The sequence below is a fragment of the Piliocolobus tephrosceles genome, chromosome 21 (genome assembly GCF_002776525.5).
Source record: "Piliocolobus tephrosceles isolate RC106 chromosome 21, ASM277652v3, whole genome shotgun sequence".
Taxonomy (NCBI): domain Eukaryota; kingdom Metazoa; phylum Chordata; class Mammalia; order Primates; family Cercopithecidae; genus Piliocolobus; species Piliocolobus tephrosceles.
Genome location: NC_045454.1, coordinates 20,069,354 through 20,084,988, shown reverse-complemented (window position 1 = coordinate 20,084,988; position 15,635 = coordinate 20,069,354). Strand labels below are relative to the sequence as shown.

Here is a 15,635-nt window from a genome sequence, read left to right as displayed (position 1 = left end):
TAGCGAGAAGCACCCACAGGTGTGGAGGGGCAGGCCACCCCTTCATCCTCGCACCCTCGCACCCCCAACTTTTTTCGGGTATCCAGCACAATTCTAGGAATTCGCGTCCCACCCATTTTGAGTAGATGCGCCACTAGCGCGTTCCCACGCACAAACCTTTTCCCTGTGGCAAACCCGCTGTTCTCAACTCCCTGCGCTGGTTGCTAAGTGGGGTGCGCGGAGCGCTTGTGCCTACCGTACCAGCCACTATACTGTAACGCTGGGTCCCGTCCCTGTGACCCAGCCAGGCTCGGAGCTGCAGGGAATCCGGACTTTCGGGCTCTCTGGAAGGCAGGCGAGAGGCTAGCGTGGGAGGACCTGGTGGGGAGGGGGCACTGTTACAAACCCTGGGCGGAGCGGCCCTGTTGCTGCCAGACCCTGCGGCGCCCCGACCTTTTCTCCTCCGGACTACGTTTCCCAGCGGCCCCCGCGGGAGCTGGGCCCGCGGCCCCTTTGTGTCCTCCGGGGGCGGAGGCAGCTGAGGCGCTTCTTTCCGGGCCCGTAGTGGCTGGGTTCCATCCCACTCAAGGTAGGGGTGTGATCTGAGCGCAGATTCCCCGAGCCTTTGGGGCGTGAACGGGATCTTCCCCCAGCTCTGTTCTGCAGGTAGGGAGTGGGCTGAGGAGTGGCGTGTGGTTCTCCGGAAGCTCGTCCCAGGCCCTCTGTGTGACTCCGGTGCAAGGGGAGGTTGGTACCGTAGTGAGAGGCTGTCACCGCGTGTGCCTGTCCACGTCCTGTGTGACTGGGTGCGAGGGAGTCAGTGGCACCGTGGAGTGTGAGGCTGTGAGTTGGGGCGGGAGCGGGCGAGTGTTCGCTGCCCCTTGTTGGGCCGATACCCGCGGCCTCTTTGTGACTGGGTTGTGAGACTGTCGCTTGTGATAGATACCCTGGTGTCTGAGCCTTGCCGGTATGGGAAAGGGTGCCCGTGTGAGACAGTCCATACCCATGGCCTCTGACTGTGGCGTGGGTAAGACGGTGGTTGGCACTGTAGTTTTTCAGACTCTGATTATGTGGGGGATTGAATGAGAGACTGTGTGACACCGAGAGGCTTTTAAAGCCAGCCCAAGTCATATCAATGTGCCACCAAGTTTCAGAATCACTGATTTATTAGAGAGGAGGATTGTGGGGTCAGGTCCTCTTTTATTTGATCTTGGTGCTCTTATTTATTAGTTCTGTGTCTTTATGTGAAAGCTTACATTCCTCTGAGTCTGTATTTGTAAAACCTAGAACATCTGGTGTTAAGGAACTGGGAAATGATTTAGGCGTGAGTTAAATTGTATGCAAACAAACTCCTAGGTCTCCGATATGTTCTCTATATTGGAGGGAAGGTTGCAAGAGGAAGAGAGAGAATCCTAAAAAGTCTAGACTGGTGGTTCTGGATGCTGCAAGAAAAGTCTAGTTTCTCATGTTCTTTTCCCCATCTCAGTCATCTGAGGCCACTGCCATTTTCCAAGAGAAGAGCAAGGAGGGAGAAAGAATGGCTGTTGGGCTTCTTAAAGCCATGTATCAGGTGCGTTGGTGTTTTCTCTATTTCCTGAATACCTGTCTGCTTTCCAGAACAAGCAGATACTAATTTTCCTTCTGCTGAAACGTTTCTGGGTAACCAGTCATGTCACTTACCAACACTCTCCACTGGATTCCCATCTTATTCAAGATAAATGCTTAAGTCCTTGTCTTGACTTGCAGGGCCCTGCATAATCTGGTCCCTGACTGTCCCTCTGACTTCATCTAATTTTTCTCATCCTGTCTTTAACTCAGCCACTCAGTTCCAGCAACACTAGCTTCCTTGTAATGTGGTGAGTACATTCTTTCTTATTCTTTTTTTTTTTTTTTTTTTTTTTTTTTTGAGACATAGTCTCACTGTGTCGCCAGGCTGGAGTGGAGCGGCCGTGATATGGGCTCACTGCAACCTATGCCTCCCGGGTTCAAACAATTCTCCTGCCTCAGCCTTCCCAGTAGCTGGGACTACAGGCACGTGCCACCAGACCCGGCTCATTTTTTGTATTTTTAGTAGAGACAGGGTTTCACCATGTTGGCCAGGATGGTCTCGAACTCCAGACCTCAGGTGATCTGCCCGCCTCAGCCTCCCAAAGTGTTGGGATTACAAGCATGAGCCAGTGAGTACATTCTTTTTTTTTTTTTTGAAACGGAATCTCTCTCTGTCCCCAGGCTGGAGTGCAGTGGCACGATCTCTGCTCACTGCAAGCTCCGCCTCCCGGGTTCACACCATTCTCCTGTCTCAGCCTCCCGAGTAGCTGGGAATACAGGCACTCGCCACCATGCCTGGCTAATTTTTTGTATTTTTAGTAGAGATGGGGTTTCACCATGTTAGCCAGGATGGTCTTGTTCTCCTGACCTCGTGATCCACCCGCCTCAGCCTGTCAAAGTGCTGGGATTACAGGCGTGAGCCACCGCGGCTGGCTGCCAGTAAGTAAATTCTTAATGCATGGCCTTGCACTTGCTATTCCCTCTGCCTGGGATACTGTTCCCTCAGATACAGATACAGACCAACTTCCTCACTCTACTTTCTAACCAAACAACATTCATTCATTCTAATTTTTAGTAGGCACCCATTACCACTGGGTGTCACAGTGCTTAGTCCCTCATCCTGTTCTCTATCTACACTTACTACCTTGGTGATCTCATCCTGTCTCATAGCCTCAAATACCATGTATATGCCAACAACTACCAAACTGTACACAGCCCAGACCTTTCTCTTGAACTCTAGAGTTGTATACCTGACTGCCTACTTAACATCTTCATTTGGTTGCGTAAGAGATATCTCAAATGTAAACATCTTACAAATGGAGTGAAACGAACCACTGGCGGTTTTGGAACATGAGTGACATGAACTGATTTTCATTTGGTAGGATCACTCTGGCTGCTACTGAGAATAAACTGAATGGGACAAGGATAGAATTAGGGAACTCAACTAGGAAACTCTTAGGTACTTCCCTGGCTCCATTGATTAAGCTAAAAATCTTCCATCAGGAAATTAAGAGAATTCAAAATACATCCAGAATCAGATTACTTTTTTTCTGAGATGGAGTCTCGCTCTGTCAGCCAGGCTGGAGTGCAGTGGCATGATCTTGACTCACTGCAACCCTCACCTCTCCCTGGTTCAAGCGATTCTCTTGCCTCAGTCTCCTAAGTACAGGCATGCGCCACGACGCCCAGCTAATTTTTGTATTTTTAGTAGCAACAGGGTTTCACCACGTTGGCCAGGATGGTCTCTCTCTCTCTTGACCTTGTGATCCGCCTGCCTTGGCCTCCCAAAGACTGGGATTACAGGCGTGAGCCACGGCCTCCAGCCCAGAGTACTTTTTAGTATCACCACCGCTTCCATTATGTTCTGAACCATCATCTCTCACCTGTGTTACTGTGGTACTCTCCTAACTTCTCTCTCTACCTCCACTGTTGTTCTCTTTTAGTCTGTTCTCAGTGGAGCAGCCAAAGTGATGCTGTTAATACATAAGTTGTATGAGTTCATTATTTATAGGCAGAGGGTGGGTGGAAATGACAGAGAGCATAGACAACTCTTTCAAAAAGTTTAGCTATGGCCGGGAGCGGTGGCTCAAGCCTGTAATCCCAGCACTTTGGGAGGCCGAGATGGGCGGATCACGAGGTCAGGAGATCGAGACCATCCTGGCTAACACAGTGAAACCCTGTCTCTACTAAAAAATACAAAAAACTAGCCAGGCGAGGTGGCGGGTGCCTGTAGTCCCAGCTACTTGGGAGGCTAAGGCAGGAGAATGGTGTAAACCCGGGAGGCAGAGCTTGCAGTGAGCTGAGATCTGGCCACTGCACTCCAGCCTGGGCAACAGAGCGAGACTCCGTCTCAAAAAAAAAAAAAAGTTTAGCTATAAGAGGAGAGAGCTGGACGTGGTGGCTCACGCCTGTAATCCCAGCACTTTGGGAGGCCAAGGCGGGCGGATCACCTGAGGTGAGGGAGTTCGAGACCAGTCAGACCAACATGCAGAAACGCCATCTTTACTAAAAGCACAAAAAGCCGGGCGTGGTGGCACATGCCTGTAACCCCAGCTACTCGGGAGGCTGGGGCAGGAGAATCACTTGAACCTTGGAGGTGCAGGTTGCAATGAACTAAGATCGTGCCATTGCACTCCATCCTGGGCAACAAGAGCAAAACTCTGTCTCAAAAAAAAAAAAAAAAAAAAAAAAAGAAGGAGAGAAATGGGTGGTAACTGAAGGAGAAAGTCATAATTGACAAGGTTTCAGAAAGATGGATATATGTTGCCAGGCTGATGCTAAAGATTCAGTAGAAAAGGACATTTGAAGATGAATAGAGAAAAGGGAATTGCGGGAACCATGTGCTTAAGTAGGTAAGAGGAGCTAAGTGTTTGGCCTTTTCTAGGAATGTGGGTTGTTCAGTTATAGGAATAAGGGCATGTTAGGGTGTAGAAGCACAGGTGCAGGTGGATGTGTAGATGTGGTGGGAATTATCTTTCAATGGGTTTTGTTTTCTCAGAGAAAAAGTAAGATTGTCAGCTGAGAGTGAGCATGGGGAAGGAGATCTTGAAGGTGTGGGGAGAGAAGGGACAGTATCAAATGGTCATTTAGCAGAGTGAAGGGATGAATGGACTAGGGAAATGTATCATGCAGCATTTCGGCCCACTTGAGGTTAAGTGATCATGAATTTTTTAAAGTGAGACTAATTTGCATGGTTGGTATGATTTTCTCCAGCAGAGTTCAGCTATGCAGGGTACAGGCACAGAGTAAGCAGAAAGATGGCTGCAGTTTAACCAAGTGAGTACAGTTAAGTGAGAGGGGCAGGGAAGGCAAGGGCATATGCAGGGGGTGATTATAACAGATGGTTGTGCTGGGAAGTGAGGGTACTCAGGGATGAGGAACAGTGAAAAAGTGGTAAGAAGTGGTAAGATCAATGAATTGTACTTTCCAGAATTTGACTTCTGGTGGAGTCAAGTAACTATCCAGTTTGGGGTACCACAGGGCAACAGTTGAGATATAGGAGGTAGAAGTCAGAGTGGGATAATTGAGGTTATGAAGGGTTTGGTACTGACTGGTACTGACAAGGTCTGGGTTATGACCATGGAAATGAATGACTGTAGAAGCGTAGAGGATAAGACCATTCCAGGAGAGACGGGTCAGAGAACTAAGAGGCCAGGTTGTAGGGAGTATTATTTATGTGGATATCGAAGTGACCAAAGACTGATAGGAATGGCATTGAAGAGAGTGACAGTGAGTCAGGTGCTGAAGAATTTAAGGAATGACAGAGAACTGGTATCTATCAGGAATTAGTAGATAACTATCACAAGGAAGGATTGTGATTGACATATTCTAATTTCATGAGGTTTAAAACTAGATGTCTTTTAGGGAGGAGGAAATATTTTGGAAACAAGAGCAAAGAAGTGACCTGCCTCACCTTCAAGTGCTGTGGTACAAGGAATGTGGGGAATAAAACATTCATCAGTGACAGGGTGTTAGGGGAAGTCGTCCTCCCAGCTGGAAGCCATGTTTCTTTAAGGGCAAAAAGAAAACAGGAAAAAGTGGGAACTGTAGTTTTGCTTCAGACTGGTTTGATGATAATTGCGAATGGATTTTGAAACCAAGTATTATCATTTGTTAGGGGTCAAATATTTTAAGATCAGAATGTAAACTCCTATATTGACATAGAAATTATTTTTGTTGACTATAAAGAATCAGTGGAAAGTATGTATGTCGTATATAAATATTTATACATTTATTATATGTATTTATATAAGCTAAGGAAAACAGGAAGCACTGTTAACAGGAGCAGAGAGGGAGAGATTTGCCTACTTGCTATAATTAAGAAAAAAGTTTACCGAGTGTTGAACTTGAAGAATTTTGTTTCTGTAGAGGTAGTTTGTTTTGTTTTGTTTTTGAGACAAAGTCTTGCTGTGTTGCCCAGGCCGGAGTGCAGTGGCACAATCTCAGCTCACCACAACCTCTACCTCCCGGATTCAAGCGATTCTCCTGCCTCAGCCTCCCGAGTACCGGGGATTATAGGTGCGCACCACCACGTCCAGCTGATTTTTGTATTTTTAATAGAGACAGGGTTTTACCATGTTGGCCAGGCTGTTCTGGAACTCCTGACCTCAAGTGATCCACCCGCCTTGGCCTCCCGAGTGCTGGGATTTACAGGTGTGAGCCACCTTACCCAGCCTAGAGACAGTTTCTTTAATTGTAACAAAATTGTGTCAAATGCAAAAAGTTGCATTGCCAGGTTCACATCTTTTAATTTTGTAAAAAATTAATACATACACATATAATGAATGTTTGTTTCATCAGCAAGTGGTCACATTATAGAAACCTGGAATCCAACAGCATCACAGCAGCAAGTTTTGTTTTGTTTTGTTTTTAGATGGAGTCTCGCCCTGTTGCCCAGGTTGGAGTGCAGTGGCACAATCTTGGCTCACTGCAACCTCCGCCCCCTGGGTTCAAGCGATTCTCCTGCCTCAGCCTCCGGAGTAGCTGGGACTACAGGCATGTACCACCACGCCTGGCTAATTTTTGTATTTTTAGTAGAGACAGCATTTCACCATGTTGGCCAGGCTGGTTTCGAACTCCTGACCTCAGGTGATCCACCCACCTCGCCTTCCCAAAGTGCTGGGATTACAGGCATGAGCCCAGCTCAGCATCAAGTTTTTAAGAACTTTCTCTAACCCCTATAGGCGGAAGCAATATTATGAGTGGAACACCCATTTCTTTACACAAAATTTTGAGAACTCTGCATTAAAGTATTTGAATTTTAATGGAATTGATGCTCTGCTCTGCTTGGTTTGGTACAGTTGTCAGAGATATAGTGAATACTTTCTGGGATTATTTTTGATCCCTTTCTAGCTTCTTGAAATTTTCTTCAAGCCACTCATTGATTAATTCAACTTAGTCAATATTTGAATACTTCAGGTGTGCCAAATTCTATTCTGTACCTGGGGATAAAGCAGTGACCAAAGCCAAAACATAATCTGCCCTCATGGAGCTTAAATTTTAGTTGAGGAGGGTGAAGAACGGGCAATGAATAAAATAATTAAGTGCTGTGGAGGGTTAGGGAATTGGGTTTGAAGCATTGCTATTTTATACTGGAATAATCTGAGACATACAAAGGCCCTGAGTACAAATATGGTAACATGGTTACACATTTGACGATGTAATATCAGAGAGGGCCCAGTGTGCCTAGGGCAGAGGAAATGAAGTGAATATGGTAAGAGATACGGTTCTTTCATTTATTTCATTTCAGGAGTTGGTGACCTTCAGAGATGTGGCTGTAGACTTCTCCCAAGAAGAATGGGATTGTCTGGATTCTTCTCAAAGACACCTGTATAGTAATGTGATGCTGGAGAACTACAGGATCTTAGTATCACTGGGTAAGGATATCTTCTTGCAAAATTGAGCTTCTGCTCAAAAGGGGCTCCTTGCTACCACTATTGTGAATTTTTGGATAACATCTGCAAAGTTTGGCTGAATGTCTGCTGCTGATGCCAAACGAATGGGTTAGTGTTTGTGGATTTGGCAGTGAACATATTCTTGGCCCATGCCTGAAGCTTCATCTTCCTTATCCTTCTAATACATGTCCTTTACACATTTCTCTTTTTGCTTACTGTAAACTCCCTTTTCCCCGATGATCTAAGGATTGAATGTGAGTTCTGGAATATCCACAGCATGACCAAATTCTACTTTTTTTTCATATATTGCAGGACTTTGCTTTTCCAAACCAAGTGTGATATTATTGTTGGAACAAGGAAAAGCACCCTGGATGGTGAAGAGAGAGCTGACAAAAGGCTTGTGCTCAGGTTAGTGAAGAAGAAATTGGCAAAAATCTTTGCATGTGACAGCTCAGCTTGACTCAAAGGTATCACCTCTTCACTCTTCAGGCTTCCAAATTCTTCTCAAATGTTCTAGGTCTTTATAAAAATTTGGGGCCATTTAGGATGTTCTTCCACATTTCTTATTTTTAATTATTTCACTTCTCTCACTTTCCTCTCTCCTTTCTAGTAAGTCCCATTCCCTCTTAGTTTCATAAGCCTCTCAGTCTTTAAAAAATCTTTTACCAATCTTATAAATTTTTTTTTTTTTTTTTTTTTTTTGAGATAGAGTCTCGCTCTGTCACCCAAGCTGGAGTGCAGTTGTGCGATCTCGGCTCACCACAACCTCTGCCTCCCAGGTTCAAGTGATTCTCCTGCCTCAGCCTCCCGAGGAGCTGGGATTACAGGCGCACACCACTACGCCCAGCTAATTTTCGTATTTTTAATAGAGACAGGGTTTCTCCATGTTAGGCTGGTTTCAAACTCCTGACCTCATATGATCTGCCTGCCTCGGCCTTCCAAAGTGCTGGGATTACAGGCATGAGCCACTGCACCCGGCATCTTACAAATTTTTGAGGTCTACAGAGCATCAGAAGTGTAGGCAGTCTTGGGGACTGAGTCTTCAACCTGAAGCATCTGATGCTATTTCCAGGTAGATAGAGCTGAGGTAGAGGACACCCACTGCAGAATTCATTGCTTGCTTGTTGGTGGAGAGAAATCCTCACATTCAGTCACAGAAGCCTTCTGTGTTTATTTTTGTGGTGCGAGAGAAGAGGAAAAACAGTTTGCATGTGTCATTTTTCCTAAGGTGCTCATTTTGGGGGAAGTTGTCGTGTGTGTGTGTGTATTTGTAGCTTTTTTTTTTTTTTTTTTGAGACAGAGTTTCCCTCTCTCGGCCAGGCTGAAGTGCAGTGGCACAATCTCGGCTCACTGCAACCTCTGTCTCCTGGGTTCAAGTGATTCTCCTGCCTCAGCCTCCCAGTAACTGGAACTACAGGCACCCACCACCACGCCTGGCTAATTTTTTGTATTTTTAGTAGAGATGGATTTTCACCATGTTGGCCAGGCTGGTCTCAAACTCCTGATCTCAGGTGATCCACCTGCCTCAGCCTTCCAGAGTGCTGGGATTACAGACGTGAGCCACCGCACCCAGCCTGTAGCTTATGTTTTTGATACTTTAAGAAACTTTCTATGTTCTGAGTTCATATAGATATCCGAAAATAGTCTAAGATTGTCCTTTTATATCTAGGTCCATAATCCAATTGGAACTTATTTTTGAGGATTATTTTAAATAAGAATTTCTGTATCTTATGGAAAACCAAATGTCCCAGATATTTTTTAAATAAATGCTCCCTCTGCCTGTTTTCCTGAATGTTACCTCTTAATATATCAAGTTTTAGTCTTTTTATGGTTGTGACTTTAAACTTTATTCAATTTCATTGATCTCTTTTTCTTTATACCAGTATCACCCTATCTTAATAAAAATAGCTTATTAGAAGGATAATTATCTGCTAGGGAACATCTCTACAGCTTGTTTAAATTATTTAGAATTTCTTGTTTGCCTTTTGGCCATCAATGTAAAGTTTAGGGTCAACTTGTAAATTTTGATCAGAAAACAACACAATGCTGTTAAGTTTTGATTCCAATTTTAAGTTTTGATTCAAATTTTATTCTGTAATCTTGGAAATTTAAAAAATTCATTAACATGGTATAGCTCTCCATTTATTTAGTTTTTTTTACTTTTTTCAATGTTTTATAATTTTCTCCAAAAAAGGCTATGCACATCTTCTGTTAGATTAATTGTAAACATTAAACATATTAGTGTCCTTGCTGTGTTAAATGTTATCTATATGTTCTGCTCATATATAGAAATGAAGTTAACTTTATATACATTGATCTTATATCCAGCAACCTTGCCAATCTCTCCTGTTAATACTAATATTTTTAGATATGTTTGGATTTTATGTATGAGTAGACATGTTTGTGAATAATGGCAGTTTCTTCATTTTCAATTCTTACAGCTTAATTTCTTTTTCTGTTGCCTTTGTTGTATCTCCAGTATAATATGAATCGAAGTAGTGATAACAGGCATTCTTGTCCACTTCTGGTCTTAATAAGAATACTTTAATATTTTGTTTTTTGATAATTGTGATGTTTAAAAGTTTTTGGTACATACCGTTTCATTCCTGTTTGCTAAAGTTTCATTGTGGAAAGCTTTTGAGTTTTAACAAATGTTTTTCTCTATCTGTAGGTGATTTTACCTCTTACCAAGTTTTAGTTTTTCACCTCTTAATGTGGTAATTTACAGACATTTTCAAATGTTAAACCAACATTGCATTCCCAAGATAAACCCATCTTTGTATCTTTTCCATTTTTTGCTAGTTGCTATTTGCCAATGTTTTGTTTGGGTGTTTTGCATCTGTATTTATTAGTGAATTTGGCCTTCAGTTTTCCCTTCTTGTCGGATTTCAGAATCAAGGTTGATTATTCTCGTAAATTCTCTTTTTCTTCTTTAGAAACATTTGTGAAAAATAAAAATTATTTGTTTTTTGAATGTTTGGTAGAACTTTGTTCATCTTGGCCTGGAATTTTTATTGTTAAAATAATTTAATCATTCAATTTGATATGTTCTAAAATTCTAGATTTTCTATTTCTCCTGGAGTCAATTAGGGTATTTTTTCTAAATATTTTTAGTTTTGATGTAAATTTCCAAACTTATTAGATGGAGTTGTCCATTATTTTTCTAGTTCTCAATGATTTCTTGATCTGTGAATTATTTAGAAGTTTGAAATTGAAGGCTTTTGTTTGGTACTTGTTTAATTGCATGATGTTTAGAGAATGGGATCTCTTTAATATACATTTTTCGAAAGTATTTTGAGACTTGCTTTATTTCTTAGGGCTAGTTTTGGTAAATATTCTATGTGTCCTTGAATACAATATGTATTTTCTGGTTATTGAATACAGTGTTTGATATATGGTCATTGGATTAAGCTCATTAACTGTGCTGGTCAAATCTGTGTCCTTATGGATTTAAAAAAATGTCTTGAGCAATCAGTTACTGGGAGACATGTTAAAGAAACTTCTACTCTGGTGGTAAATACATACTTTTTTTCTCATAATTGTAACAGCAGATTTTTTGTATTTTGAAGGTATTTTATTTGGTCATATGTTTTTAGAATGTTTTATTTTTCTAGTGAATTTTTTCTTATGTTATTGTTACTCTCTTTAAATCTTGTGATTATCTGATTAAGCAAAAAAATTCACTTAATATTGTTATAGCTTTATTTGCCTTTTGTTAATATTTACTTGTAGTTTTTTTCTACTCCTTTATTCTCTGACCTTGCTATGTGTTTCTCCTATAAGCAGTATTTGGATAAAAATTTTTTAAAATCCAGTCTGATAACCTTTATCTTTTAACCAAATTATGGTGGTCTGTTAAATGTTTTGGTACTGTTAATAGAGTTGGATTTATTTTCCACTGTCTCACTTTCTTTTATAAATTGTGCCTTTTCAAATTTTTCTTGTTTCTTGGTTTTTCTCCATCTCCTAATTTGAATGATATACAATCTATTTCTATTCTGTACTGGTTACCTTAGAAAATCTAACATTTATGGCTGGGCGTGGTGGCTCACGCCTGTAATCCCAGCACTTTGGGAGGCTGAGGCGGGCGGATCACCAGGTCAAGAAATCGAGACCAGTGTGGCCGACATGGTGAAACCCCATCTCTACTAAAAACACAAAAATTAGCCGGGTATGGTGGCGTGCGCCTGCAGTTCCAGCTACTTGGGAGGCTGAGGCAGGAGATTCGCTTGAACCGGGGAGTCAGAGGTTGCAGTGAGCCGAGATGGCGCCATTGCACTCCAGCCTGGGCAACAAGAGCAAAACTCCATCTCAAAAAAAAAAATACAAGAACCTTAGACTGTCTTAACTTACCCTCATTTCAGTTATTCCTTGTTTTTCTTCAATGCCATAAACTATTATTTTGCTTTATGAAGTTATATAATAGACCATTATTACATTTAGTGTTGTTTAGATTTATCCACTTTTGGCTAGGTGTGGTGGCTTATGGCTCTAATCCCAGCACTTTGGGAGACCAAGGCAGGCGGATCACTTGAGTCCAGGAGTTTGAGACCAGCCTGGGCAACATTGTGAAACCCTGTCTCTACAAAATGCAAAAATTAGCTGGGTATGGGGGTGTGTGCCTGTAGTTCCAGTTACTTGGGAGGCTGAGGTGGGAGGATCGCTTGAGCCCAGGAGTTCAAGGCTGCAGTGAGCTAAGAACGTGGCACTGCACTACAGTCTGGGTGACAGAGCAAGGTTCTGTCTCAAAAAAAAAAAAATTCACGTTTGTCATTTTCCTTGTTCACCATTCTACCCCGGAACTTTTTCCTGAAGTAATTTCCTTATAAATATTTTAGAGATAAGTTCATATAAACTTACATTGTTGTTATTGTTTTGTTCATTTATATGTTTTGCTGTCATACATACAAGAACCTTTCCTTGTCAGTCATAGATTGACAGATTTTTTACTTTTTTTGAGATAGAGTCTTGCACTGTCACCTGGGCTGGAGTGCAGTGGCATGATCTCAGCTTACCGCAACCTCCCCATACCGGGTTCAGGCGATTCTCCTGCCTCAGCCTCCCGAGTAGCTGGGATTACAGGCTGGGATTACAGGCGCGCGCCACCATGCCCGTCTAATTTTTTGTATTTTTAGTAGAGATGGGGGTTTCACTGTGTTGGCCAGGCTGGTCTCAAACTCCTGACCTGGTGATCTGCCCGCCTCAGCCTCCCAAAATGCTGGGATTACAGACGTGAGCCACTGTGCCCGGCGACAGATTATTTTTATGAGTGCTTTAAAGATACCATTCCATGCTTTTCTGGCTTCTGTTCTTGCTTTTGAAAAGTCAGTTTTCATTAATATATTCTTCCTTACAACTTTCAAGAACTTTCTTCTTGCCCGTGTTATTCTACATTTTCAATGTGATATATCTAGATGTCAATTTCAGCTGCTGTACTTTGGATTTATTGTGATTTTTTTTTATCTGACCATTAATGGACTCTGAGTAATTATCAACTATTATCTCTTCACATATTGTCACTTTCCCATTCTCTGTGTTTATTTTTCCTAAAATTCCAGTTAGATGTGCCTAAGACCAAACTCACCAGGGATAATTGATGTTCCCAGCTTCAGTTCCACCTTACTTACTTGAAAGTGCCTTCTAGAGTCTGTTTGATCTTTGAGAGTTTACCTTAGTTTCCTGCCAGCTTGGTAATGCAGCTAAAAGAAAGTTTTTCTATTTCTACAAAATCATAAGCTTTTTTGTACTAGGAAGATTTGTCATTATAAAACTAGTCTACTATATTGCCGGACTACTTTAAGTACCTCATATAAGTGGAATCATACAAGATTGGTCCTTTTGTGACTGGCTTATTTCACTTACTGTAATATCCTCAAATTATATCTGTATTATAGCATATGTCAGAATTTCCTCCTCATTTAAGGCTGAATAATCTATCGTATGTATATACCACATTTTGTGTTGATTTCATGGAATAGCAACCAGCTATTACTCCTCTACTCAAACCACTTCAATGAGTCTCCATCTGTGTTAGGACGTTCTTGCACTGCTATAAAGAAATATAATACCTGAGACTGGTAATTTCTATGAAAAGAGGTTTAATTAGCTGTCAGTTCTGTAGGCTGTACAGGAAGCATAGTGGCATCTTCCTCCGAGGTCTCAGGAAGCTTCCAATTATGGCAGAAGGTGAACAGAGAGCAGGCACATCACTTGGCAAAAGCCAGGAGCCTATGAGAGAGGGGGGAGGTGCCACACACTTTTAAAAGACCAGATCTCATGAGAATTCACTCACTATCATGATGGTACCAATAGGATGATACTAAACCATTCATGAGGACTCCATCCCCATGATCCAGTCACCTCCCACCAGGCCCCACCTCCAACACTGGGGATTACATTTCAACATGAGATTTGGATGGAACTATATTACCATGTGTTACGGTTTGACTCTGTGTCCCCATCCAAATCTCATCCTGAATTGTAATCCCCATGTGTTGAGGGAAGGACCTGGTGGGAAGTGATTGGATGGGGGCAATTTACTCCATGCTGTTCTCATGCTAGTGAGGAAGTTCTCATGAGACCTGATGGTTTCAAAGTGGCAGTTTCCCCTGCTTTCTCTCTCTCTGTCTCCCTCTCTCTCTCCCCAATCTCTCCCTCTCTCCCTTTCCCTTTCTCCCTCTCCCTTTCTACCCCTCTCTCTCTCTCCTTCTCTCCTTCTCTCCTGCCAGCTTGTAAAGAAGGTGCCTGCTTCCCCTTCACCTTCTGCCATGATTGTAAGTTTCCCGAGGCCTTCTCAGCCATGCAGAACTGTGAGTCGATTAACCCTATTTTGTTTATAAATTACCCAGTCTCAGGTAGTGTCTTTATAGCAACGTGAAAATGGACTAATACACTCTCCCTCTCAGAGTAAAAGCCAAATTCCTTAGAAGGCCTGTGAAGCTTAAATAATCTCATTACTTTTTACCTGCTGACTTTATATCCTACTACTCACTCTATAGCCACACTGGCCTTCTTTTTTTTTTTGAGGCGGAGTCTCGCTCCATCGCCCAGACCGGAGTGCAGTGGCCGGATCTCAGCTCACTGCAAGCTCCGCCTCCGGGGTTTACGCCATTCTCCTGCCTCAGCCTCCCGAGTAGCTGGGACTACAGGCGCCCGCTACCGCGCCCGGCTAGTTTTTTTTTTGTATTTTTTAGTAGAGACCGGGTTTCACCATGTTAGCCAGGATGGGACACTGGCCTTCTTAATATTCCGCAGACATAGTAGACACGCTTCTACTTTTGGGCCTTTGAACCAGCTGCTACCTCTTCTCTGAATGCTTTTTCCCCAGAGACTTGAATGACTGACTTCTTCACTTTCTTCAAATCTTTGCTTAAATGTTAACTTATTAATGATTCCTAGCTCTAATTTCATCAGTACCCATGACATCCCCTACCCTGATTTTCTTCCTCTGAAGCACTTAGTATCTTCTAACATAAAATGAAATTTACTTATTTATCACTTATTTTCTGTCTCTTCTAAGAAAATAACATCCTTGAAGGTAAGGATCTTTGTTTTGTGATATTAAAAGCATCAGAACAGTATCTGGCAAAAGGTAAATATTTGTTCAATGAATGTTCTTGAATGAAGCAGCTAAAAGAATGGAGACTATTTCAGTGTCTATTTTATTTTATTTTATTTTATTTTATTTTTTATTTATTTTATTTTATTTTATTTATTTTATTTATTGTATTTTATTTTTATTTTTTATTTTATTTTTTGTTTTATTTTATTTTATTTTATTTTATTTTTTTGAGGCGGAGTCTTGCTCTGTCGCCCGGACTGGAGTGCAGTGGCCGGATCTCAGCTCACTGCAAGCTCCGCCTCCCGGGTTTACGCCATTCTCCTGCCTCAGCCTCCCGAGTAGCTGAGACTACAGGCGCCCGCCACCTCGCCCGGCTAGTTTTTGTATTTTTAGTAGAGACGGGGTTTCACCATGTTAGCCAGGATGGTCTAGATCTCCTGACCTCGTCATCCGCCCGTCTCGGCCTCCCAAAGTGCTGGGATTACAGGCTTGAGCCACCGTGTCCGGCCCTATTTTTATTTTTTATTTATTTAGTTTTTTTGAGACAGAGTCTCGTTCTATCACCCAGGCTGGAGTGCAATAGTGTGATCTCAGCTCACTGCAACTTCTGCCTCCCGGATTCAAGCCATTCTCCTGCCTCAGCCTCCTGAGTA

The 15,635-nt window shown here is 42.4% G+C and overlaps 1 protein-coding gene across 3 annotated transcripts in view; it reads left to right on the top strand.

The window, feature by feature from the left end:
• The first annotated feature begins 490 nt into the window (after positions 1 to 490).
• ZNF570 (zinc finger protein 570) overlaps positions 491 to 15,635 on the top strand; it is a 17,430-nt gene continuing 2,285 nt past the window's right edge. The window contains exons 1-4 of one of the 3 annotated variants that reach the window (XM_023229426.2): positions 491 to 568; positions 1,466 to 1,549; positions 7,277 to 7,403; positions 7,734 to 7,829. In XM_023229426.2, coding sequence (XP_023085194.1) covers positions 1,517 to 1,549; positions 7,277 to 7,403; positions 7,734 to 7,829 — 256 coding nt within the window. In that variant the 5' untranslated portion in view covers positions 491 to 568; positions 1,466 to 1,516. Of the gene's footprint in view, positions 646 to 1,465; positions 1,550 to 7,276; positions 7,404 to 7,733; positions 7,830 to 15,635 lie in introns of all 3 variants that reach the window. The other 2 variants (XM_023229425.2, XM_023229427.1) reach the window with 2 other exon arrangements.